General features: G+C 36.5%; 1 protein-coding gene across 9 annotated transcripts in view; it reads right to left on the reverse strand.

Annotated features, from left to right (window-relative positions):
• NBEA (neurobeachin) overlaps window positions 1–26,000 on the reverse strand; it is a 514,689-nt gene that overhangs the window by 161,719 nt on the left and 326,970 nt on the right. For 5 of the 9 annotated variants that reach the window (XM_074815841.1, XM_074815845.1, XM_074815840.1 and 2 more), the window contains 2 exons: window positions 10,946–11,089; window positions 7,794–7,832 (listed from right to left, as the gene is read on the reverse strand). In XM_074815841.1, the coding sequence (XP_074671942.1) occupies window positions 7,794–7,832; window positions 10,946–11,089 (183 nt within the window). The remainder of the gene's footprint in view (window positions 1–7,793; window positions 7,833–10,945; window positions 11,090–26,000) is intronic. The other 4 variants (XM_074815844.1, XM_074815846.1, XM_074815843.1 and 1 more) reach the window with 1 other exon arrangement.

Consider the following 26,000-nt stretch of genomic DNA (forward strand, 5'->3'; position numbering starts at 1 on the left):
CTTGAAAATTACACCGGAGGTGTATTTGCTGAAATGATTGGGCATAATTACTCCTAAGTAGGATAAGATATATGCCTTTATACGCTGAATTATGAAAACAATCAATTTACCTGCTGCAGACATAAAAGTCTTAACTTTTAAAATAATATTTTGGTCATTACTTATAGATCAAAAAATACTAGCTGGGACAAACACTTTGAAAACATATCCAATCAGATAGACCAATTTAATTTTATAATCTACTGGTAATTATTCTGAAAAAAAAAGTGGTGAATATTGTCATGTTTAATTTTTAGCTGATGCTGTTTTAAAAGAAAAAACATATCAATCTTTTTTCATATACCGTTTAACATGGAAAATACAAAACAGATTATCTGAAACTAATACATTTACTATGTAAAATAGTTTACATAAACTACAATTTGTAATTTGACATGATACTTAAGCAAGAATTTTAAATTTAAGAATAGTTATTAAAAATCACTCACAAGGTACCTGAAATTAGACAACTGAAACTCCCTCAGCACTTCACCTCTAAAGCCAAGTGTTTCTGGCACTGACTTGCATTTAAAATGACTACAAATCCTTATACTTGAAACAATTTACATGTAACACACACTCTCGCACACAAAAACTTCAGCTTCTTGTAATATAAATCATATAGCATACAAGCAGAAACAGGTATAGGCATCAGAAGCCTTTGGGAAAAGCTCTGTAGTCAGGAAAATATTTCATCCAATTAAGATCATTAATATAATATATGCACTGCCATGTAAATAACAAGTAAACAATGTAAGATTCCTAAAAATCAAATCACAGAATTCAGTCTTTTTGTTCCTATTCTTGTCAGAAATCTGATCCAAACTACCCTTTAAAAAGACTTCTGCAGTAAATATATTGAACTTACATGAGGATGGTTGCCCCCAATTTGTTCTCCACTACAGCAGATACAGGGAGTAACTCCTTCACTCAAGCCAAGGCTTTTATAAGAATGTATATATACAGCTCCCTTTACATATCACTTTCAACAGTTTCAATAAAGAGAGTAATTTGTACAACTTTCTGATTGCAAAAACCAGAATCTAAGTCTAAACATGACTATAATCTTGTTTTTCTCCTCCGCCACTGAATAACAACCCCAATTCATTTCCCCTGTTTTCAGAGATATCCAAGCTTACTTTGTTGGCTTTTTACTCTTGCACAATCATATGTTTCATATTGTGAGGGAGGGATTGATTTTTATTGTTTGTTTAAATGTCATTGCCAGTGTGGATAGGCCCTGATATCAAAAATTTTCCCCACTTTTCCCCCCTTTCCTCCATAAGGCATGTAACACTACTACTAACATCAAAGATCAACTTCAATGGTCTTTTTCAAGAACAGTAACTAAACAATTACAGCAACTCAATTCTCTTAAGTGGTGCCATAACAGCAAACAAATGTGTTCGATTAAAAAGTAAGTGTAAATAAAAATAACCTTACATATTATAACTGTGAATCAAATAGTAAGAAATAAATACATATTTTTAATGAGATTGTGAAAATAGTTAAAGATAGTGTTGCTTAAGAAAAAAAAAAAAGTAATTTTCTCTTAAACATATACATAATTTTCATACATTTGAATCAAGTGACATGCACCTCCACAGGCAAATTATTATTTGAATTCCATACCTTCCTGGTCACACTGAAAGAAAAATATAAAATAGTACTTCTTGCTGAGGGAAAATGTTTCACAATATTCCTAGGAATAAGTATCTCTTTATATTGTTCAAAGTGTGATAGAAAGCAACCACTTAATAGAATGGTTACAGAATATGCAGAGACAAGCTCAATACTGTACCAAAGTCAATCTTATTAGGTATCTTCTCACTGAAGGTCCCACGGAACAATTAGCTGGGTGTCTAACAGTCTAAAGCAACTCATAAAATCAACTTTTGCCCCCTTTTGCAGGTAAAGTCTGATTTGCTCTGTGACACACATGAGAACCTCTGAACTGTGTTCAAGCTCCAAGTGGCTTATGTGGGTTTAGTATTGTTCCAGGACGTGTTTGAGCACCAACCTGCCAGATGATCAGGTATTAATAATAATCAAGACTCCCCTTAATGATTTACAGCTGGCCAGAAACTTAAAATATTTGGGATAGGGACCTCACTACTGCAATGCATACATTTGCCACTTCAAAATTAGATTCATTCGGTGTGCTCTGCCTGAAGCTATACCTTGGAAAGACTGAGTAATTTAAGCTGGTTTGGAAACTAAGAACTGGATTGTTAAGCAGTGCATCCAGATGTGAGTATACTGCACTAATGCACTATGACCCGCACTAGCTTCCTCCTCATTTTCAGGTAAAATTTAAGGTACATTTTTCAACCTAGAAAACCTTAAGTGATGTTGAACATGCCCACATAAGTGACAGTTTTTCTCTCTGAGAGAGCCACTACAGCTGTCTATTTAATCACAAGGTAACAGAAAAAAACACACCTTAGAAAAGCATATTTAATGTTGGAGGAAGAAAGGAGAAAGCAGAGGGAGCATCCTGCTATAGCAGTATACCACCGAAACAGGAACTCATTGTAATGAGTCAGGAACACGAGGGATCAAATCCCAGTTGCCAGTCTGAGTGAACCAGACTTGACAGGTATCTTATACAGTCTAGCTTGTGTACTTTGTCATGCCAATAGAGCTCAATTGATTAGAAATGAAATGAAAGATGTGAGCCCTCAGTTTTCATTTCTTCTAGTCTCCATGCTGGAAAAGCTCTTCAGGATAAACTGTGAGCCTTATACTTCTTGAGACCGTAGCGAAGGGAAGTGTTATGTTCAGATAGCTTGTGATAGTTTAAAGTTCAGTTATTTGGTTAGCTACTCCTATATGTGTGTGGGAAGAAAGAAAGAAGTTGTTGAATAAGCGTATAACTTGCTAGGTATATTTGGAAGAATCATCTAAGATGCAATAGTTGCAACTTCAAAATTTTCTGAAAATACGAGTATCTCTAAACACCACCAGAACCAATGGAGGATGTTTTGTAGTGTAACTCTGTCTACTGGTTGATTGCATGTTTTGCTTTCCCACAGTCAGGGAACTTCTGAAGACTCTCCCACAAAGATTCTCTGGTACCTAATAAAAGGAGAACCAATGTGACAGGCTCTGTCATATAGGCTTTTTTCCTTAACAACCTGATTTCCTTGCAGGAATTTTATTGCTTCTGAAATACTTACTCCTGTGTTAAAGTTTGTTCAAAATGGCTTCCAGGTTCAAAAGATGCATAGAGGCTGACAAGGATACTCACATAAACCTTGTTTCTTTAGAAAGCCAAGCTAAAAGCTCTCATGTAATAGGCTGCTAGCGAGGACTGTCCAAATGCACTGGGTGAGGCCACCTCTTGTACAATTTCTGGCTAATGAAACCAGGACTAACCAATCTGTCCTCTTGACTGAGTTTTTAGCTTGCTTCTATAACACTAGTGGGAAAAAAGAGAAAAGGCAAAAAGCAAAAATCTTGTCTGTAGGTCAATGAAAGTGCTTAGTTTAAACATAGGTACTGTTGATACAGTTCTGGATATATTCCTACCACTAATCTATATAGGTTCATCCCTATACATTCTTATGAAGCTTACAGGGATTTTTATATGGGAACCAATTGCATAGTGAACATGAAATAAGGCGCAAAACAGTGGAGTCTGGCTCCTTGTGACTAGATATGTCTTTCTGCAGTCTCTCTCCTATATATCAGGTAGCTCATCGGCTTGACTTCTGATAAGCTAACCAGTTCCATCCAGGTTGTGGTACCACAGGACAAGGGAGAAGCTACACACCTATGCACTAGGCAAGTGTGCAGTCATAGGCTCCACTGTAGTCTAATTTTGCAGACTTAGAAATTTCAAATAAAAAGAGTTTTGCAAGTTATGGAAAAAAAAATAGACTGGTATGAGTGGTAAGAGCACATGAAGCACGCTCAGAACCATTCATAAATACCAAACAAAAAAGTTTGAATTGACTTAATTTTAAAGCTTGGAAAGCAGGAAATCCAGCTGCATTTTAAAAGCTGAAGATGCTCAGAGTGGGGTGTAATAAGGTACAAAGAGAAGAGCTCTTCAAAGCTGTGCTTAGCAGCACTATGATATGTGACTGACAACCACCTTATAAAATATTAAGCTATTTTCGATAGTAATGTGGAAAAAATTATTAGAATAAACACTGAGACGTCTAAAAATAGTATGTTATAGAAACTGTGGGCTTTTTTTTTGTTTTCAATGTGAAAGCCAACTACATATCAAAAGTGTAACTGTTTTCAGTTTATGCCTGAATCTATACTCTAAATTAAACTCATACAAATATGCTTTTCTTTTTTATACTTAGACTTGAGGATCAAAATCTGAATATATAATGAGCAGAAACTATGGAAATCTGGCTGAATTGAATTTCCATGTTTGGAAGTACAAGGCTTGTGTGGTTATGTGTCTACCATAAAAAGGGAAAAAGAATATTCTTCTTCCACATTCCTGTCCCTTCCTCAAATAAGCAGTTCCCCCCAATGAAATTCCTATCTTGAATGCTAATTTGCAAGAAAAATGGAGTTCGAGGGGAGAAAACTACTCATTAGTACATGCTGAATTCAGTGAACAGTTTCTATTGAGAAGTGGAGAAGTATTAAGACTTTTTTTGGTGTTTTCTAATGAAACTTTGATATTTGTTATTTAACTGACGTATTTGTGTGTGCACATATACATACATACTTTCTTAAAGAAAAAGACATAAAACATGGAAAAGCTTAAAGTACCTTTGCCACCTCCATACAGAGGGAAAAAGAGAGTGAGAGAAAGATAGTGCAAGAGGGAGGAGAGAGAGAGAAAATGGAAAAAAAATGAAAGAGAATAACTACTATCTCTGACTCTGGAAGCCTCAGAGGTGCAAGCTGTTGGAGGCTGAGAGAGAATTATTAGGAAGCATCACTGTATACTTGTTACAGTCCTTCCTGGGCTTCCACTGTGGTCGCTGCTTTCTGCCCCCTTGGGACCCCCACAGACCATCAGAGCCACTGGAGCACGGACAACAACTGCTGTAGTAGGACAGCCCATGATGGGCGGCAGGGATCTCCCAGCCTCGCAGGACAGAACATACCGGGGATGGAGGAGAAGGGTTGGAGAGGGAAGATGAGACCACTCTTGGAACTGCTATCATAGAATCATAGAATCATTCAGGTTGGACAAGACCCTTTGGATCATTGAGTCCAACCATCAGCCCTACTCTACAAAGTTCTCCCCTACACCATATCCCCGAACATCTCATCTAAATGACCATTAAACACATCCAGGGATGGTGACTCCACCACCTCCCTGGGCAGCCTATTCCACTGTCTGATCAATCATGCTTTGCTCTCCAGGAGTTGAGAGGGATGAAGATGATTCCTCTCCTCCAAAACCTCCTGGGTAGGCTGTGGTTGCTGCTGGAGACAATATAAGTGCTATTCGGTCCTTTCTTTCAACCCATTACTCTGACAGCAGCTAATGTAACAAAACTTTCTCTGGTTGACCCCAAACGAATTATGGATTTTTTGCCTGCAAAATCTAATAATTTGAAAATCTGCCTCTCAGTAGAGGCCCAAGTTATTGTTCTTTTCTTTAATTAAGAAAATCTACTGTTTGTCTAACTCCATTAACAAAAACAATAGAAATGATCCTACATACCTTAAAATAATTTTGAGATGGCAACAGAAGAGAAAACAAGAAAATATGTCTCTCCAGTACTCCTTAAGAATAGGTAAGAAAAAGTTGCAAAACAGCTTTGCTTTGCTTACCAAAGATTGTCTGGTCACAATATCTGCTCAGAGATTTACTGGTCAACTCTTGTAAAGAAAATTCAGTGTCAGATTTTGGCCATAAGAGATGTCACTGTAACTAAATATGTATATGTATAAATATTAAATGCATATTTTATATATATATAAAGATGAGTCAATTCTATCTAAGTTTTCCATCCCAAATACTTATTTCGTGAGCTTTTTGTGACTTTATATGCAGTTTCTTGGTGTGTTAGTGTTTTTATTACTGCATCTGGCCCTACGCAAGGCTTCAAAATAATTTCAGAAATGTAAATGAGTCCTTTGTTAGAACCCGGAATAGAAAATTTCCCTAAGGGCTAAATGATTTACTTCTCTTTTTTAGGTACTGCTATACAATTTTAACTGTAACTCTGTGTAGTAGAACTTTTGGCACTATTCCAATTTCCTCTAATGACAGTGTCAAATATTTTTTCAATTGGAAATTGCTCAAAATCATAATGATTTCTGTTAGTTTGTCTAAAATGAGACTAAAGGCTTATTTTGCTTAGGCCACAAAACAGATGTTGATAATATTTGGTTACCACCAGTCTTGTCTGGACTTCAAACAGATGACCTGGAAGTGAAAGGTCTTATATCTCATTAATAATAATACAAGCTGTCAAATCCTCATGACCTAGTGTGTTCCTTAGCACCGGCCAGTAAGTCAATACACTCAGCACACTACCAAGAAGTCTGGATAGAGGGCTTATCACATTTAGCCCCCAAGCCAATGCGGACTAGCTACCCATGCTGGTTTGGATGGAAGATCTGCTCTTGTTTAGCAGTAGTATTGCTGTTTTCTAGAAATATTTCTACACTGAAGTTCAGAGTTGCTAAAAGTTAGGGCAGTGCTGGGATGCTGCATCTCACTCAAACCTTCCTGGCACATTCGCATTGTAGGAGGTCTCCTTCCGCCTAGAGACAGAGACAGATGTCCAGGAAGAAGGGAAGATTCTGTACTGAAGGTTAAGATATGTTAAGACTAAGATGCATTAAAGACAGTTAGTGGCTTTCTTTGGGTTTATTTGGATGAGTTGCTCAATCTCCTCGTACAATGGAGTGAATAATATGTATTAATTCTTGCAAGACTGTGTGAGGCTGTAATTTACCATGGAAGTCAGATTCTGAGTTGATTGAGCCCATGCAAGTAACCAGACAGATGCCTGCCAAAGCCTTTTGTCTTCCTAAAATAACCCAAAGCCTCATATCCTCCTATCTTTACTTCCTTTTTTCTTTCTAGAAACTACTTTTTAGAGAGTAGCAAAAGACTTTGTCAGGGATACTTTGCTTGGCTGGGGCCTATTTGCTGTTGCCACCAGACATATGACAAAATAGATTAAATGTGCTCCAGTTACTGAACATGTATCTTTCAAGATTGTCATTAAGACTAAATTCTGCTCTCGGATGTGCACAAACAATTCTCAGCAAGTCAACTGCACTTTCACAACAAAGAGAAGAGAACGTATTTCTAAAATGTAAAATTCATAAAACCTGAGTGGTTCAACCTGCATTCTGTGGGTGGTGATTTTTTTGTTTGTTTGTTTTTTTTTTGTTTTGTTTTGTTGTTGTTGTTGTTTTTTTAATGCTCTATTTTAGGGCAAGATCAGTGCTTTAAAAAAAAAGTTTTGGGAAAGAATATTAATCATCTGTTAAAACATATTTCCATTTGAGAATGCCAGTTTACGATATTAAAATACATCCACATATTTTTCATTTTGAAAAAGTCACCTACTAAGCAGAAGACAAATTGTTAGCAAATTTGCATTCTTGGGCTCTTAAGAGAAAAGGTAAGTATTTAAGAGCCCTACTGCAGCATTAGAAAATAGAAAAGGAAATGAAAAGGAGAAGAGTTAGTAATGTCAACTCACTACAGTGGATTTGATTGTACTACCCACAGATTCACAATATATTAGAAAACTGTTAAAATTGACTGGGCTATCTCAATCATTAGTTCTAAGAGAGATGTGACTTGCCTCTTGAAGTGAACAGTCTGGGAAGAAAAGGAGCTAAAACTGAAACAGAAAAATGTAAAATATTTTAATACGCAAATGCTAAAATAAGAACAATATCTTTTGATAACATACTGTAAGACAGTTAAAATACTGCTTTAGTTAAAAATCTTGATGCAAACTTAGAAGTCATAATTCTAAAACCATAATAACATGGAATCTGATTTTTATATTTTATTAAAATGCTACTTAAGATAATGAAATCTGACCAACTGCCATTGCCACATATGGAATACTAAGATTATACAATAAAAATATTCAGACTATAATTATTTAAAAATTCTCTATCCCATATGTAATTTATCAAAGTGAACTTTACATTGATTTGTGCCACATGGTTGATGAAAAACTATAAAGAGTCTCTGGAACAAAAGGTATGTACAGATAACTTTGTACGAACAGTCTCAATCTGTTTCAAACTTTTTTTTTTCTTTTTAGTTTAACTTCATAAATCAAAATATTGTAATATTTATATTCGCTTAGTTAAAAGTCTCCTGAAACCTAAGGTCTTGTCTTTTTAAAAGGTGCCTTAGTTTCATGGAATAAACAATGTTAAATTGTTTTAGTTAAATGTGGACAATCTTAAATCAATTTAAACCTGGTTTATAAAGATTTTGTTTAAATCTTATCCCTTACTGAGACAATCCAAATTGTTGTAAACTAGGTTTAAATTGATTTAAGCTTTAAAGTTAAATTGGAGGCATATTTGAATATAGAAATGCCTATGTGCCATTCCACTCTGAACAGTAACTAGATATAAATGATGCTGTGATATACCATAACTTGATATATCTCAAAGATTTCCAGATCACATACACTGAATCTACATAACTCTTTAGAATTAGACAGAATGGACAGTGTGGCTTTATTGGGACTTGCTCTTCAGAGCCGTCAGAGGTTGTTCTAACTTCCTTAGGCATAAAACCCTCCTTCCTTGGCTACTGCTTTTCTTGATTTCAGTTATGGGACACAAGTTCCAGAGTCACATTGTATATACTGAGAACTGTGGAAAACAGTGACAAAAAAGTGACTGCAAAATCATGCAGTGAAACAGAGGGTATGGCAGGATTCAGGTTTTTTTCACTGATGGGGAAAATTTGTAGAAGACATATATGACACCATTAACTCTCAAAATAATTTCTGCTCCAAAAATGAGCAAGAGTTGAGTAGCAAAGGCTGGAGTGAATCTAATAGAAAAAATGAGGTAGTGGAATGTGGGTTCGAGAAGTTCAAGGTTTTTGGTACACATATAGCAACATTACCACATCACCTCACCAGACTTGGAGTTGCCTTGCTTGCCCTGTCAGTGTCAATAGGGAACACAAAGGCTGATTTCTGACAGTGTTAGGACAGACATCCTGTCAGTATTTCAATAGTTAATTTGTTTCAATTTCTATAATTTCTGTTTTTCTAATACTGGCAGTATCTCCCAATTTCTACAATCGTAAAAGCCAAGGACTAGAATTACCGTGCCATGTCCTGAAGGAGCAGGGGATGTCATCTATGTAGTGATCTCTAGTAAAAGGGTACATTGCACATTAACACGTAAGGATGCATTGAAATACCAGTTTTTTGAAGAGAGATGTAGCTATAGGTATTGTATTGCATGGGCATGTTTTAACGAAATGGCAGTGTGGGGGCATAAGAACTTCATAGCTGACTGGGAGATTTTCCAGACTGGGCAAGAATTTTTCACGTCCACTTTGCAGTTCTAATTAGTATTTCAATGTAAATGCAGCCTTTAAACTATAGCTACTGTATGTATATTTAGTTGGAAGCACTCTTCTAAGTATAAGAACTTAGCCAAAGCAGTACCGAGTTTTCCTTCTAAAGGAGAAAGGGACATCGATCAAATTATCCCACTAATAGTCCTGCTTGAGGCACTATTGTACTGGCTTAAGACAACAGTGTCTCAGCAAAGGTTAGCTGCAGATTGAGAAAGCAAGCAGATTTACATATTAACTGTGATAATCATATACTGAAGGTTGCTCCCACATAAAAGCATTTACTTCCCCCTCTGCTCTGCTCTAGTTTCAAAGTATGAGAGGCATTTTTTTGCTTTTTTCATTTGATCATTTATTTTTTGTTTTACTTTGGTTTTGTTTTATTTTCTTTTACCATCCATTTATGATCTTATCTTTGCTACAAATATCCACTATGGCATCAGAAGAAAGTGCAGGAGCAAAGACAGCTAGTTTAGAAATTCAATTATGCAGAAAAAATCCTGAGACATCACAAAACTTCCCCTGAGTGGAGTAGTTTAATAAAAGTATTCCTAAGTAAATTAACCTAAAAAAATTCATACTGCATTTCACAGTTCTCACATTTTTAACTCGTCTGAGAGTGCATTTTCAACTTTCAACATGCCTTTCTTTCCAGACTACTTTCCCAGGAAAGGTAATATTGCCTCAAGACAGGGCTGTAAAGAACCTGTTAGAAGATGGATAAAACTGAGACCTCACTGCATACCTTCACCGAGGGAGAAAGGACCAGAAGGGCTCTCTCACGTACATATTTACAGAGGATTCATTCCCAGCTTGTATGCTAATTAACAAAGTTCATAGCTTGGTTACAGTTTCATTCCTTCTTAGTCCTTGCTTAAAACAGTCAACTTTTTCCCTCGCTGTGACAGATGGGTTGAGATACTGCAGATCCCCCTTACTCTATCACTGAGAGAACTGGGTGCCAGCAGGAGCGCAGGTGTCTCTCCACAAGCTGTGTGGCACTTGGGATCAGGTCATGAATGCACACAACCACACTCTGATTCACAAAACCCTGAACTGTGGAATTAGCCCACATTTTTTAACCAAAAGAGACGTTCCACAGTGGTTTTACAGAATTTTCAACAAGTCACAGGCAGTAATAAAAGCACCTCAGGTATTGCTATTTCTCACATCTCTGCTGAAAGACACTGCAATGGGCATATGCTTTGTAATCAGCTCCCCTAGGTCATGGAAGTAGGACATCATACTAAATCTAGAACACAAAGAATCTATTCATACTGTAATTGTATGCTTAGCTGTCAATATCAAGACACTAACCACAAAGGTTAAGAACTAGCAAGTTTAAAAGAGCCTTTTGGCTCATATCTTAGTTGTAATGAAAAGTATAATTACCTGCAAGGTTGTCAATCTCTTTCTCTTGGAGCAGACTAACAGCATCATCATCTCCTTCCAGCATAAGCTCTGTTTCTGCATTCTGATTTACCACAGCTTGACTTCGGAAAGTTTTCTTTGACTTCACTACATCCTCTTCAGTGCCTAAAAAAGTTACAAATGTTGTGAATTTAGCTGAGTAATATTTTAAATATAAACCAACCACAGTCAAGTAGTAAAAAAATACAGTATAAATCACCTTTATCAAAAAAGGGAAGGAACATTTTCTAAAACTTTATGAAGGTTTACAAAATATGCAGCCTTATTCTGTCTTTCAAAATGTATCTTGAATAAAATAAAAACTGTTTCACAAAGACTCTCCTTCTTTTAATATTTGCTATGTACTTTATGTTCAATGTTGTTCCATTAGTTTTCCGCCTGCAAGAAATTCAGCAGGAGTTTCTCTTGGGTTCCTGGTGTCTTCACTCAGACTGACATCTGAGAGCTCAAACCACCTAGTCTAAAGAAAGGACTTGTTTTCAGGAATTCAAATCTGTCATGACTTTTGTCTTAGAAATCAGGAGGGACAGGATGGTGAAGTAGGAGATGGGTTATCTCAATACATGGCAATAGGCTATGCAGAGATTCAGAAAAGACTGAAAAAAGACAAGCATGGTGAGGGAACTTTGGTGTGCATCTGTGTGTGTGGTGTTTAAGGAGCACAATAAAAATGTCAGTGTATGGACATGTGCCAATTACCTCAAAGGACTTCACAGGTAAGTCTTACCCTTTCTTCTTGCCTACAACTGACTTTTTCTATTCAGACTGTTGGTTCCTTACGGCAGGAGATACAGAATCATAGAATCGTCTAGTTTGGAAAAGACCTTTAAGATCATGAAGTTCAACTGTTAACCTAACACTGTCAAGTCCACCACTAAACCATGTCCCTCAGTGCCACATCTACACGTCTTTTAAATACCTCCAATGTTCCAATGCTTGACAGCCCTTTTGGTGAAGAATTTTTTCCTAATATCTAACCTAAACCTCCTGTGGTGCAACTTGAGGCTATTTCCTCTTGTCCTATCGCTTGTTACCTGGGAAAAGAGACAGACACCGACCTTGCTACAACCTCCTTTCAGGAAGTTGTAGACAGCTATAAGGTCTCCCCTCAGCCTCCTTTTCTCTAAGCTAGACAACCCCAGATCCCTCAGTCTCTCCTCATAATATTTGTGCTCTAGACCCTTCTCCAGCTTTGTTGCCCTTCTTTGGACACACTCCAGCACCTCAATATCTTGTAGCAAGGGGCCCAAAACTGAACACAGGATTCGAGGTGTGGCCTCACCAGTGCCAAGTACAGGGGGACGATCACTTCCCTAGTCCTGCTGGTCAGACTATTTCTGATACAAGCCAGGATGCTATTGCCTTTCTTGGCTATGTGGGAACACTGTTGGCTCATATTCAACCGTCTGTTGACCAACACCCCCAGGTCCTTTTCCGCCAGGCAGCTTTCCAGCCACTCTTCCCCAAGCCTGTAGCACTGCATGGGGTTGTTGTGACCCAAGTGCAGGACCCAGCACTGTACCTTGTTGAGCCTCATACAATTGGCCTCGGTCCAGCAATCCAGCCTGTCCAGACTCTCTGCAAACCTTCCTACCCTCAAGCAGATCAGCACTCCCCCCCAACTTGGTCTTGTCTGCAGACTTACTGAGGGTGCACTCAATCCCCTCGTCCAGATCATTGATAAAGATATTAAACAGAACTGGCCCTAATACCAAGCCCTGGGGAACACCACTTGTGACCAGCTGCCAACTGGATTTAACTCCATTCACCACAAATCTCTGGGCCTGACCATCTGTCCAAGCCATGAGCAGCCATTTACTCTAGGAGAATGCTGTGGGAAATGGTGCCAAAGGCTTTACTAAAGTCCAGGTAGACAACATCCACAGCCTTTCCCTCACCCACTAAGCGGGTCACCTGGTCATAGAAGGAGATCAGGTTAGTCAAGCAGGACCTGCCTTTCATATACCCATGCTGACTGGGCCCAATCACCTGGTTGTCCTGTACATGTCATGTGATGGCACTCAAGACGATCTGCTCCCTAACCTTCCCCAGCACCAGGATCAGACTGACAGGTCTGTAGTTCCCCATATCCTCCTTCTGGCCCTTCTTGTAGATGGTGTCACATCTGATAACTTCCAGTCAACTGGGACCTCCCCGGTTATCCAGGACTGCTGATAAATGATTGAAAGTGGCTTGATGAGCACTTCTACCAGCTGCCTCAGGACCCTTGGGTAGATCCCATCCAGCCCCATAGACTTGTGTGTGTCTAAGTGGTGTAGCAGGTCGCTAACCATTTCCCCTTGGATTACGGGGGCTTCATTCTGCTCACTGTTCCTGTCTTACAGTTCAGGGGGCTGGGTACCCAGAGAACAACTGGTGTCACTATTAAAGACTGAGGCACAGAAGGCATTAAGCACCTCAGCCTTTTCCTCATCCTTTGGCACGATGTTTTCCCCTGCATCCAATAAAGGACAGAGATTTTCTTTAACCCTCCTTTCTTGCTAATAGAAACATTTTTTTATTGTCTTTTACAGCAGTAGCCAGATTAAGTTCTAGCTGGGCTTTGATCCTTCTAATTTTCTCCCTGCGTAGCCTCATGACATCCTTGTAGTCATCCTGAGTTGCCTGCCCCTTTTTCCAAAGGTCATAAACTTTCTTTTATTTCCTGAGTTCCAGCCAAAGCTCTCTGTTCAGCCAGGTTGGTTTTCTTCCCTGCCGGCTCGTCTTTCGGCACATGGGGATGGACTGCTCCTGTGTCTTTAAGATTTCATTCTTGAAGAATATCCAGCTTTCCTGGACTCCTTTGGCCTGCCATCTTAAGTTTTGTGAAGATCCTACTAGCGCTTGCCAGAGTTATTCGCATCATGTAAAAAATTAATCATGATGTGGACAAATGATAAAATCACAAGTAGCTTTCATATCATAAACAGCTTTCATGATACTGTTGTGACATCTGTATGGTGTTTGTTTCTTAGCTGGGGAGAGGTCATTAGTTTTATTTTCAGTACTACAGGCTCATAGTAGCCTTAGGCAAGAAAGCTTTCTGGTTTTTTTCCTGAACAGAAAATCCTGCATCTCACCTTGGACCATACAAGATCTGGGCATCTCCAGTTCTGCCAACCAGGAAGAAAACCTGAAATGTAATCTCTCCTTTCTGTATAATTTGGAAATTTGATTCCTAGTAAGCTACAGAATGATGGGTGAAATCTCAGCAAAACCAGGCATGTGTGGATTTTGCTCATCTTCCACAATGCCTGAACTTAAACATGATGAATACTATTATGGCAGATGTAAAATGATGAGGTAAAGCCCAGTAAGACTTATGGCCTCATATTAATACAGGACAACTAAGTGGAATATAGTAAGCAGATAGGTTAGTGAAGATAGATGCATGAAATGGAACTAATGTGTAAGGCAGTTTTGTTATTACAGTCAGTGGGGAAGGTGTTATGCTTTTATCGCCTACTCTTATATGATTCTTTTAATTAGTTTGTGCACAGGAGAGTCACACCATATAAATAAAAATGCTGGAGGCATATTTTTCTGTGAGTGTGTTTACTCGGTTTGAAGATCACTGTTAGCATGCCACTATTATCAAACTCCACCACAGGCTGAGACAACCTCATGTTTTACATTGTCTAATATTAACCTTTTGTATACTATTGCTATTATCCCAATTGCTATTTCTGAAACTACAGAGCAGGTAAAGACAAAGTAGAAGTAAACAAAATCCCATTTTTATCACCAAGCTCAAAATTAAGAACAGCATCTCTAGTCTTCCTGTTTGTTGCTCTCTCCAGTAGGACCATACTGATACCAATAGTGATTAAGACAATACTGACACTGTTATATACTTATACACTGTGTTTTGCTGTGTTCAGTTATTAGGCTGTGATCATTACTTCACTTGCATAGGTTGCTACTTAGTATAACTAACTGTAATTATTTAACCAATTTAAAACTGAATCAAGTAACTAACGGTTGGAAAAGTTTTCAGTACTGTGTCCAAACTTTTGTTTTTTTGTTTGTGGGTGTTTTTTTTTTTCTTTTTCTTAATTCTCAAAAAGGAACAAGAATTGTAGGAGCATGGAAAAACACGAAGGAGTAATGTGCTTTAACAGACCTTCAGTTTTATTACATCAGAATTGTCCTGAGCATTTAATCACTAGATCAGGATCTTGTTACACTTGTGTTTCCTGCAACGGAGTTTAGCATCATTTGACACAAGTAATATGTCCTGCTGTGAAGCATTTGACACTAAAGGAGACCAGGCCTGAGATGAACTAACACAGTGGAGGAAGGAATCATGAAAATACTGTTCTCTTCCTTTTTGGTAGGTTTGGTGAGAGTTTTGAAAGTTTCTGAGCTTTATAAAATGTGATAATCTTCAATTTAATTACTTAAAAAGTACTAATCTGGAGTAATAGTAGAGTCAACCATTTCTGTAGTAACAGATTAGATTAGTGACAATCCTTTAAAATTATGTATGCATGAAGATGTATTTTTAAAATTACAGGAAAAAAGTTCCAAGCCTCAAATCATTACTAGCATTTAAAATGCATCACAAGAACCTGAAATTTAGTGTATTTTAAATCCCTTGTGATGAGAGTTCCAGTTAGCAGATTACAGAAATATTGCCAGACACCAGTGTAAGAAATGTGGTAGAGTAGAAGGCATTAAATTAGTTTGGCAAATTTGGAGCTTAGCAACAAGACAAATGTTTCTAATATTCATTCTGGTTTATAATATTAAACATACATTTATCTAAAAGAAATATTGTAAATGGCACTTCTTTGTCCTGATGGAAAAAAGCTCTGGTTTGGCTGTTGTTTAAATTTATCACTTTGTTGAGTGCACCTCAGTTTTGCTGTACTGTACCAAACATTTATCTAAATGAAAGTGTACGAGACCCAGAGTTGCCCTTCAATCACTATATCCTTTATGAATTAGAGTTCCATTTATCAAAATTACAGCAAGAAGAGTAAGGTCTCACAGGGCTGTCTCATTACAAGGCTTGTAAACACTGTCCTTACAAAGAAATGGTTTAACACCTAACAAATCAAAAACTGATTTGGAATAGAATTTATTTGAGATCATCTATCTTCGGAAGACGTGCTGTACTGAGTGCACTTCGTGGCCTTTCTACCCATTCATCAAGAAATTAACAAGCGAATACCACAGACCACCAGATCTCCTTGGATCCTGAAATGTGAAATATGTTCAAAACAGATCTGTCACAGATGTTCTATTTTTATATTTCACGACAACTTCAAAAAGGTTTTAAAATAAGAGAACCTCTCCAAACAAGAGTAAAAAGAAAAACAACTTGTCTCTTTAAAACCAGACAACAAACTGAATAAAAAATTATATGACATAAAACTATGTCTAGTATTGTTAACAGTGATATAAAAAGGAGAAATGAACACTTGATATTTCAACATGTTTGAGAAAAATTAAAACTGAAATTATTTTTTCAAAGCCCCAGCAAAATTACTATGAAATACAATCCATTTCCTGATAGTTCATTTAAAACTTTTTTTAGGACACAAGGAGTTTGTATTTTAAAGACACAATAAGGAATTGTATTAATGTCAGTTCCTAAGTCTAATTAGAAAATGTTTCAAATCTGTTAAAACAGGAAAAAAATAAAATGAAACTAAATATAATTTCAAGAAAGCAACATTTTGACATTGGTGTGCACAGAACTGGAACTGGCAGATGCTATCAGTTCTTGTCCTTACCAAACTCCTTCTTAATGGATATTTTTCTAGACTGAGATTTGGAAAGAAGCCTTGAAATAAGCAGCTAAGTATTTCTTAAAACTACATTTTGTAAAGAAGTTAAAGGAAATAAGTTAGTCAGCTCACACTGAAGTCCAGCAGAAGCTGGTGCCCTAATTTCTTGAAACTTGAGGCACCGTGTTAAAGATATTTCAAGAGAATGTATGTATAAGATTAGATAAACCGTTTTAAAAAAAAAATCCATATTTTGTTGCACTTGTTACCATCTAGGCAATTTTTTTTTAAATGTGCATGTTAAAAACTGGCTTCCTACAGTAGCTTCACAATAACTGAAAAGATCTCATCTTTAAAAGAAATTAAAGAAACCAACCAGCACTCCTCTACAAAACCCAAACTTCCATGAAAAGGTGTGCATTTTATATGTCTGAAAGGTTATATGAGCTGCACAGTAAACTTGTACAGTATTGCCAAGAATTTTCTCATCTCTCTTCCAGTAGCATTACTTTTCCTTAAACAGAAATTATTAAGCAGACAAAAAAACCCCGTACCAAAATTCCACAAAAACCTAGTAATTTCCCAAGAACAGGAGAATCTCATGCTATTTTGCAGCTACAGCCTCTAGAAGTATTTAATACAGACAATATTTAAGCAATTTGGTGGGGGGGAGGGGTATTGTTATTGTAATATCTGAATTTTTGGCTTCTGTAGGTCACAACAGGTTCTATGGATGCAGTCTAAAGTTCAAAGACGCTGTAACTGTCCAGACCCACAAAACCTGTTACTAAATAAAAAATTAAAATTAGCAGTACAAACATAACATATTGATTACATTTATGTTTATGTAAGCTTATTTTATTAGACTTTACACTAATTACTATGATTTAGTTGAACACAGGAAGGGAGTTTCCAGTTCCCTCTTTACTTCTATCCATTTATTATGTATTCAAATATAGTGTTTTAAATTTTTTCTCTCTGTATTTGGTACAAAATGAGGTTAAAAATATGGTTAATTTTAAGAAAAGTTTGCTTGGTAATACTGTAACCAACAAAAGGAGACTACTGCTTCTTATAAAGTTGTTTCCATAGTTTACTTCAACGAATTACCGATAAGGCAATTTATGCAGTGAGTGCTCTTTGATCTCTGAAGAGACATGGCAGAATGGAAAGTTAACCTCATTTTAATGTTACCTAAATATACTGACAGGAAATTCTAATGTTTCCAAACATCTGGAAATCTGCTTCATGGGATGGTGTTCTTCTTTTCTATAAGAAACCTTTTTCATATATTGTCTTTTACAGTTTTATGTGGCTTCTAAAGGAACATTTTGACATAAGTAAAGTCAGTTCTCTTTATAGTAAAATGCTGCATTTAATTAAAAACTCTCTTTTATAGCATCTAAAGTACAGTTTTTGTGAAACTTAGCTCTACTCAGAAACTTTTAAGGGTAAAGTTGCTTTTTCCTCCTTACAGATCATTAGTATGTACTGTTCTGTAGAACGCTGCTTTTGTTGCTGAATTTTAATCATGTAAGCTAGATTTAATATTTTATTAAATGAGGGAATTCAGAATTAGTTCTTCACAAGTGGGTACCTGATAGGTCATGATGTGAATCATGGAATTATATCACAGGTAAAATATAATTTATCAACAGAGCTTGAAAGAACTAAGCTTTTTCCCGGAAGAATTTTTTTGTGTATTTACAAACTAACTTTTACAGGAAGAACCGAGCTTACATGTGCATAGAATTAAAATGCAACACTATTATCTACCTTTTCTGTTCATTCAACATTATTAATACTTGAAAATACTTAGAAAAAAAAGTTTTGCTAGATAATCTTCCTGCTTTATGTATTCTAACAGTTTAAGCCCCTGCTTTTATTGCTAATCTTTACTAACTTGATTAGGCACCGGGACCCTCGCAGCAGTCACAGTTATGGAGAGCAGCTGCTTGGGAGTCTGTAAACTGACCTCTGCAAAACCCAGTAAGATTAAATCATCGACATGGTGACCACTCCAGCCCAGGCTAATATCTTTCCGCACGGCTACAGAACCAGCCCTCCTAGGACTGCATTCACTCCATGGGAAATGTGCACCAGGTATCCCTGGGTCTGCTCAAGAGACTGGCCTTCTGGCTTTGAGTAGCAGACCGGTGCTGGCATATCATGATGAACTGTCCCCACCTGTGTCTGCTAGAGTTGTTATATAAATTGCAATGTGTTTCTGGAACTGGCAGCTTTGACTGGCATATAATTTAGTTTCCCCAGAGAATCAGAGAAGTGACTGTTATTAAAGGAAGGCTGGTTTTAATAGATTTAATAAAAGCCAGAGGAATCTAAGTCATATTTTCATTATTAAGGATCTTTGAAGAAATGAGGGAGAAAAACTATGAACATTGCATAGAAATTAAAAGTTGCATATATTTGTATTGGAAATTACTTCCACCAAAAGTAAAACCAAATCACATTTTTGTTTTCTATAACAGATAAAGACCTGAAAATTTTATCATAGACATTCCATACATACATTTTTCTCCAATTTTTATGCCTAATATCTGACCAAATTAACTTCTTTATGTAAGTCATTTGTAAATAAATACTGTTGTACTCGTTTTCCTCTTGAAAATTCTCAGATATTTTGCGTTGTAAAAATGAGACTGACACAAACTATGCCAATGAGGAGACTGAGAATATGGACAAGGCCAAAATGAACACACTTCTCAGATGAGGTTGAAGGCTTTTTAAACAATAAATACTTGTAGTTAGTCAAAGTGTTGTATATTAATATAAAAGGACCTACATAAAAATAAAGATGAAGTTATCATGTTGGGCACTCATTATTTTTTTAGTTTACAGGTAGGAAAACTGAGATTCAGAGCGGTTACAAAATTAATTTTTAGAAGCTGTCAATATTATATTTATTTGAGATTTCAGGTGTTCTAAGCATATGAGAAAGGATCTTGCACTGATTCAGCACTGACCATAAACAGTCAGTGGGTGACAGAGTCAGATATGTCCAGTCTAGCAAACATTACAAGGCATTTCAGGCTCCTGAAGGGCAGTCTTCATTCTGACTGGAACCAGAATTCCTTCTAACAGGAACTTAAAACAGTTAAATGTTTATATTTGGATTAAGATGTAGTTTGCCACTGTAACTTGTACACACAAGAATGGATTCATATTTCATGACTGATGACCTTTACAAATGCCTGTCAGTTTGAAATGCAGCCTCTCGATGTATACTGTAGTTTGATGAATTGCAAAAAGCAGCCAAATTCTCTGCTATGTTGTGGATTGCTTAAACAGGCAAAGATGATACACAATGAAAATAATTAAGAGCAATAAAAATTTCCTAACTGTGTTTCCAGCCATTTTACAGAAGTACAGTAATAGCTGAGAGGAAAATAACTACATCACACCACCAGTTATTGCTCAGTGGAAAGGACATCAAGGACACTTGCAAGTAAGAGAATTGGATCAATATTAACGCGATTTTCATTTCATGCTTCCCCAACTCCAGTAAGCTGACAATATACTCTGATTATGTGAACTGCCTCTGAGTAACATAGAAAAGGTTATTAGAGCAAGAGGTGGAAATGGAATGCACTTTTTATATTGACAGGTCTGCTAATAGAGTGTACTGATTTTCAAAGCCGTGCAATGCATTTTCACAATTTGGTTTTGACAGCAAAAAGGAATTTCATTTATCTTTAATTCAAAATATTCACATGTAAGCAAAGGTTTCTTAAGACAGGCCACTGAAGAGGGTAATCAAACTATTTCAATAGGAAAATGTAATTAATAAGGTAAGAAGCAAAAGGTGATTGAATTTAAATATGTATGACATGATAATGAAATAATGAAATAAATCTGCTAAACGATGCATTCTACGCCTTTGAAATAGCATCTGATAAAAAGTTTTTAAGATAACATAAGAGTGAAAAATACATCATGTCTTAAATTCAGGTCTGGATTATGTCTGGAAAGTTTTAGATTAGTTCTGAGTTTGAAATACCTAACCCAAGCACACATTCTCCAGGAAAAGTCATGTTCTGACTCTATCTGCTTGCAGAGCCTAAAGACAGGATCAAAGTTATCAGACTTCTGAAGAGGCATACCCCATACTAAGGAACTGTGCCCACATATGCTAGCCTCAATTTTGCTTTCTGCTCACAAAAAATTCTAATTGAAAAGGCTAATAATGATAAAGCCTTGGGAAGAAATAAAACACTCTTTGGAACTACAAACACTTGGTGTATGTACCAGCCCAATGGTAATGCACTGGCATGTGAGAAATGTGATCTTACCTCTCATATTCGGGGATTCTACCCCAACATTTCTAAACCTTGCCCAACATTTAAAAATTAAGTCTTCAAACCATGAGACTGACCCAAACCGCAATATTTTAAAAAAGAAAGATATAGTTGTAGTATTGTGGTCTGTCTTCTAATTTTTGAATTCTCCTTCTCTGTGGCCAAAGCATGGGCAATTATGTCTGCTAGAAGGCAACTTTGTCCCTCATCACTTAAGCTGTTGCTATCAGATCCAAACAAGATCAGCTCTTTGGAAACAGACACTGTACAGAGTCGTAATAGGACAGCTAAAAAATTAATTCTTTAGTGCAGAGAATGAAGGTGCAGGAAGTTTAAAATTATTTTATAGTAGCTATCATAATTCCAGTAGTTAGGTAAGTCTTTTAATTTCTATCGAGACTACTTAGAGAAGAAAGACTCAACAGCTCATGATCAGTGCTTTGAGGAATCCATTTGCCAACATGTCTGAAATGATTTTTACTGTCTGGAATGGTAATCTTTTAAAATGAAATTCTGTTCGAGACATACAGAAGGAAGATTTTATGCAGTCTTTACACAGGCAAAATCTCCTATATACGACATAATGTCTCCTGTAACTGTTTCTTAAAAGGATTGTCCCCATTATATATAAATAATAAATTTGTCAATATAATAATGTCATTAGAACATCTAGATTTACTCTCCATTACACTGTCTTTTACTGTGCAATTCCAACTGGTTCAGTGCGCTGCACTGTTTTGTTTTTTTTTTCTGTGCAAATTTCATTTCATCCTCACATAGATCACCACATCTTTAGAACTGGCATGCATCATTTTCACTTCAGCAGCAACAGTAACTGGTGGGAGGAACTGTTTCTATTTCTGCGTAGATCAATGCCTATAGCAACACCAGACAAAGGGCAGCACCCACAGGATATACACATTTGTGAGACAGCAGTGTGGCCCTAATGCTGGGATATTTGTGTTTAACTCTTAGGTCTACCAAGGGACTGTGCTTTAGTAGCAACAGACAGCACTTCTATTTGGACCAGGCTGTTGTAAAAACATGAGCTCCTAGTTCTTGAACCTAAAATTGAATTGTTTATCAAATTAAAATCAGAGCTTTGCTATTTGCTTGATTGGGCCAGATTTTTATATATATATATTTAAAAAAACCCCAAACAACCAAAATAGCTGTAGTTATAAAACATCTATGTTTCATACAGTCTAGCAGATGAAAAGTGAAACAGTAGCAGTACACAATCACTGAGATAAAGCAGAGTCTGACAGTCTATTACTAAAACAGCTCAATGATATCATCTACAAGATTTCATTATTTTGTCTATGAAATAGGTGAATGGTAACACTGTCCCAGGTAGTAAGCCTGTAGCAGCAGTTGGCAGTAAAGAGAAAAGGAGAGCAGTATTTTATTTCACCTTCCATTAAGCTGCGGCGTGGTGTCTGTGCCGTCTTTCATTCCGCTTCACAAAGATCACAAGAGAGCGCAAAGCTTCTATGCAACTGCAGGGATACTTGCAAAATTGCTACATTTATGTTAAATTTGCAAGAACTGTCAATACTATCTTCCATTCAAACTAGACCTGAGATGGTCTTTAGACAACATGATCAGCTTTTTGAGGGCATGGGATTGAATAACTTGTGCTATATGAGACACCAATAAAACACTCTTCAAGCATTATGCATAGACCTTTCAGCTGGGAAAATAGATCTATTGTAGATGATGTTCAGGGCTCTATACAAATACACTGGGAGATACACTCTTTAGGCATACAATAAGGATAAGAAAAAAGTCATGTCAGGATGTAGCATGCAGGATATGAAAAAAGAAATTAAATATATAATTGGAAACATGCATAATATGCTGGCTGATAGAATTCGTAACAAGGTGTCTTCCTTGTCCTGCTGGTTAGTGGTATATTTGAGAACTTTTCTATAAAGTGTATTCGTTTTTTAATACAGTGCTTTCACTAAGTGTTTCTGCACCCCTGCCTGTACCTTGCACAACACTGAAGCTCATAAAATCTTCCAGTTTGTTTCACTACACTGGTACTTTTTGTGTATGTTTCAAAGCTAACACTACAAAGTGAGAAACACATAAAATAAGTGGTATTGAAGAACTCACTGTACTTGTGTACATATGATATGGATAGCCGGTGCACATATGCATAAGTCTTAGTTTCTTATGTACCCATCTTACTATTTACATAAAACCTCTATGATAATTTTAATGTGATATAATAGAAATATATTTTCTGTGATAAATATAAAATAGTGCAATGTAAAAAGACGAGTAAAAATGCTTTGGTATATTAAAAGATATATTGTCTCTGAAAATTAATTCCTTTATTTTTGTAATCTATACATAGCGATTCTGTTTGCTTTGCGAAAGACAAGAAATCACCTATATCAAAGAGATTTCCACAATCTGCCTCTGTGAACTTAACTCATCTTTACCTTGCAAGTAGCCCAGAGGCTCTCAGAAACCTGTGCCCATTGCCTGAAAGCCTGTCATGCCTCCTACTGGCTGTCGGAAAGAGTGGGAGAGTAGTCTTTTTAAATCTATACCATGACCTAATTCTAGGCTGCAGTGGTTGCAGCACTGCTGAAATAATGGCCCTCCATTCCAGCCATGCGCTTGGCAGGCTGTCCTAGCCAGGTCTTTTGAAAACACCTTCCTCTGTATAGGCAGAAGTGGAACTTCACCTTGTATTTTTAGACACATTTGGTCCAGCTTTAGCTTCTTTACTCAGTTATTGGTGCTATTAAACACCTTTTTTCTTTAACAAATGACATGCATTTCCACTTGTATACAAGGTGGAGAACAGAGTTCTGCAGTCAAGAAGACATCAAGAATAAGAAAAGTGGAGAAAATTTAAAAACGGAATATTTTGAGCTTTTAACTATAGCCAAAGAAGATTTAAAGTGCTATTACTTCTTAACATGGAGTCTTAAAGCGTAGAAACTAGAAAGTAAGAAAAGCACACAGTAAAACCTGGGTCCTAAGAGTTACATTCACTCAGCTGTGAAAGCTGTCCTGAAGGACTATTATTAGACTTCCACTGCCAGAATGTTCTTCCAAAATGTTTCTATGAGATGCACTGAATATACATGGGTCAATAAATTCTATTTCTTTGTCAATTAGTGACAGAACTGAATTAATAGAAAAAATACGCCTTTCACACATGGATTTGAAATCATTTCACATCATAATAATTTACTGGTTTTGGTAAGTAAATGACTTTCATTTGGCAGAACAGACAGATATCGTGTACTGTTTTCAGATGAAAATATAACGGTGGAAGGAAGAAAAATGGATAGAATTCTAAGACTGGCAATGGTTGTGATTTTTAGGTCTTAGGAATGGCTTTGCAAGCCAATTTGATTACTTCAAGAACATTCCGAAGTCATATGCTTTCAGATGAAGAAGCAAGAAGCAGAAGTAGTTATGTTAACTGCTGGTAAAAAGCCAGAAAGTTCTGCAGTAAAATCTATTAGCTCAGAGCTATAACAGCAGCTAAAATCCAGGTCATGCCAGATAACCTGAAAATCTCAGAGGAAAGGCATTTGAAACCCAACACAGAGGTTTTGAGGGGAAAAAAAAGTTTTCGTATCCTATTTGGCTCTGTGTAAAGATTGAATTAGAGTCAAGATAGAGATTCTGACATTCGAGATTTCAAGAAATCATTAAGAAAAATTGACTATTTCTTGAATCTGTACTTAAAACTTATTATAAAGCTGCTATGAATATTCCTACGCTAGAAATGACATATAACAGGGAGCAGATATTTAGACTGCAAAGGACTGCTAGGATACAATTGCAACTCATTTCCATCACCTAGTCAGACAGCAGAAGCTCAGACACTGAATGTGCAATACAATTCAGCACAATAGTGTTCAATACCTAAGCAAATTCCATTACAGTTTACACCTTGAAGGTGTCTTTCATTACATTACAGTGGATTCTAAGAATGAGGATCATCATAATAGTAGATATATTTAATGAGAAGGGGGGGGGGGCTAAGAATATTAGAAAGAAAGCCAAGTTAAATCTAGTATTTTAGAGTTATTCTCACAATTAGGATTTTCTTTGCAGATCATTCTAGTAATACCTAATGTAAGCTCTTATTCCTGGACTTTCTTTAAACAAATTTCATTTTAATCTCTATCTGACAACTACCATGTAAAATATTGAGAAGACACAATTATCATGTCATGTTTTCCCTAAAACCCTATGAGGATGAAATATTTGGATGTTTATTTGGAAAAGCAGTGGATGGCACTGTTGGGCTACAATTATAAGACTGTAGATGCAAAACTTAAATTGTTATGCTTAAAAAAATACACATATTTTCATGAATCCTTCAGGCATACAATTCAGATGTATACTCATTCAGAGTACACTGGAGATTTCAGAGTCAATGTGGAAATTAGTTCATATACTGAAAGGATGTTGTGTAATAGGAGTAAGATTTTAGGTGCTCCAAGTGAAGCAGAATGGTTTACACGCTTGTCTCACATGGCAGCATGATCGCATTTAGACTAAAGAACAAAGAGGACTTACTTGATGACACATGGAAGCATTGTTATGGATTAATTTAATGATTGCATATGTATTCTTAAAATACTCACCACTGAACATCAAGTAACATACACGTGTTTTCTGTCCATAAAGTGGATGCCATTTCTTAAAACTGCTCACAATTAGTTGTCAACTTGTGTTTACTTACAGACTAAAATTAACTGTTCATGAATGGGGTGAGGGTTAGGGTTTCTTCTTAGCCAAGGGCTTTTGTTCTTTAGTTTCTCTTCTATATTCACACTTAAGACATTACTTAAATAAATATTAGTTTGGGAAGTTATTTTGGATAAGGGTCATCACCTGCATTTCCCCAGAGCAATGTATTTTATGATATTGTGTGTGTTACTAATTTTTCAGGATAATGTATTAACTAAGTAAAAAAAAAAA

This window comes from Strix aluco, chromosome 2 (genome assembly GCF_031877795.1).
Source record: "Strix aluco isolate bStrAlu1 chromosome 2, bStrAlu1.hap1, whole genome shotgun sequence".
In the NCBI taxonomy this organism is placed as follows: domain Eukaryota; kingdom Metazoa; phylum Chordata; class Aves; order Strigiformes; family Strigidae; genus Strix; species Strix aluco.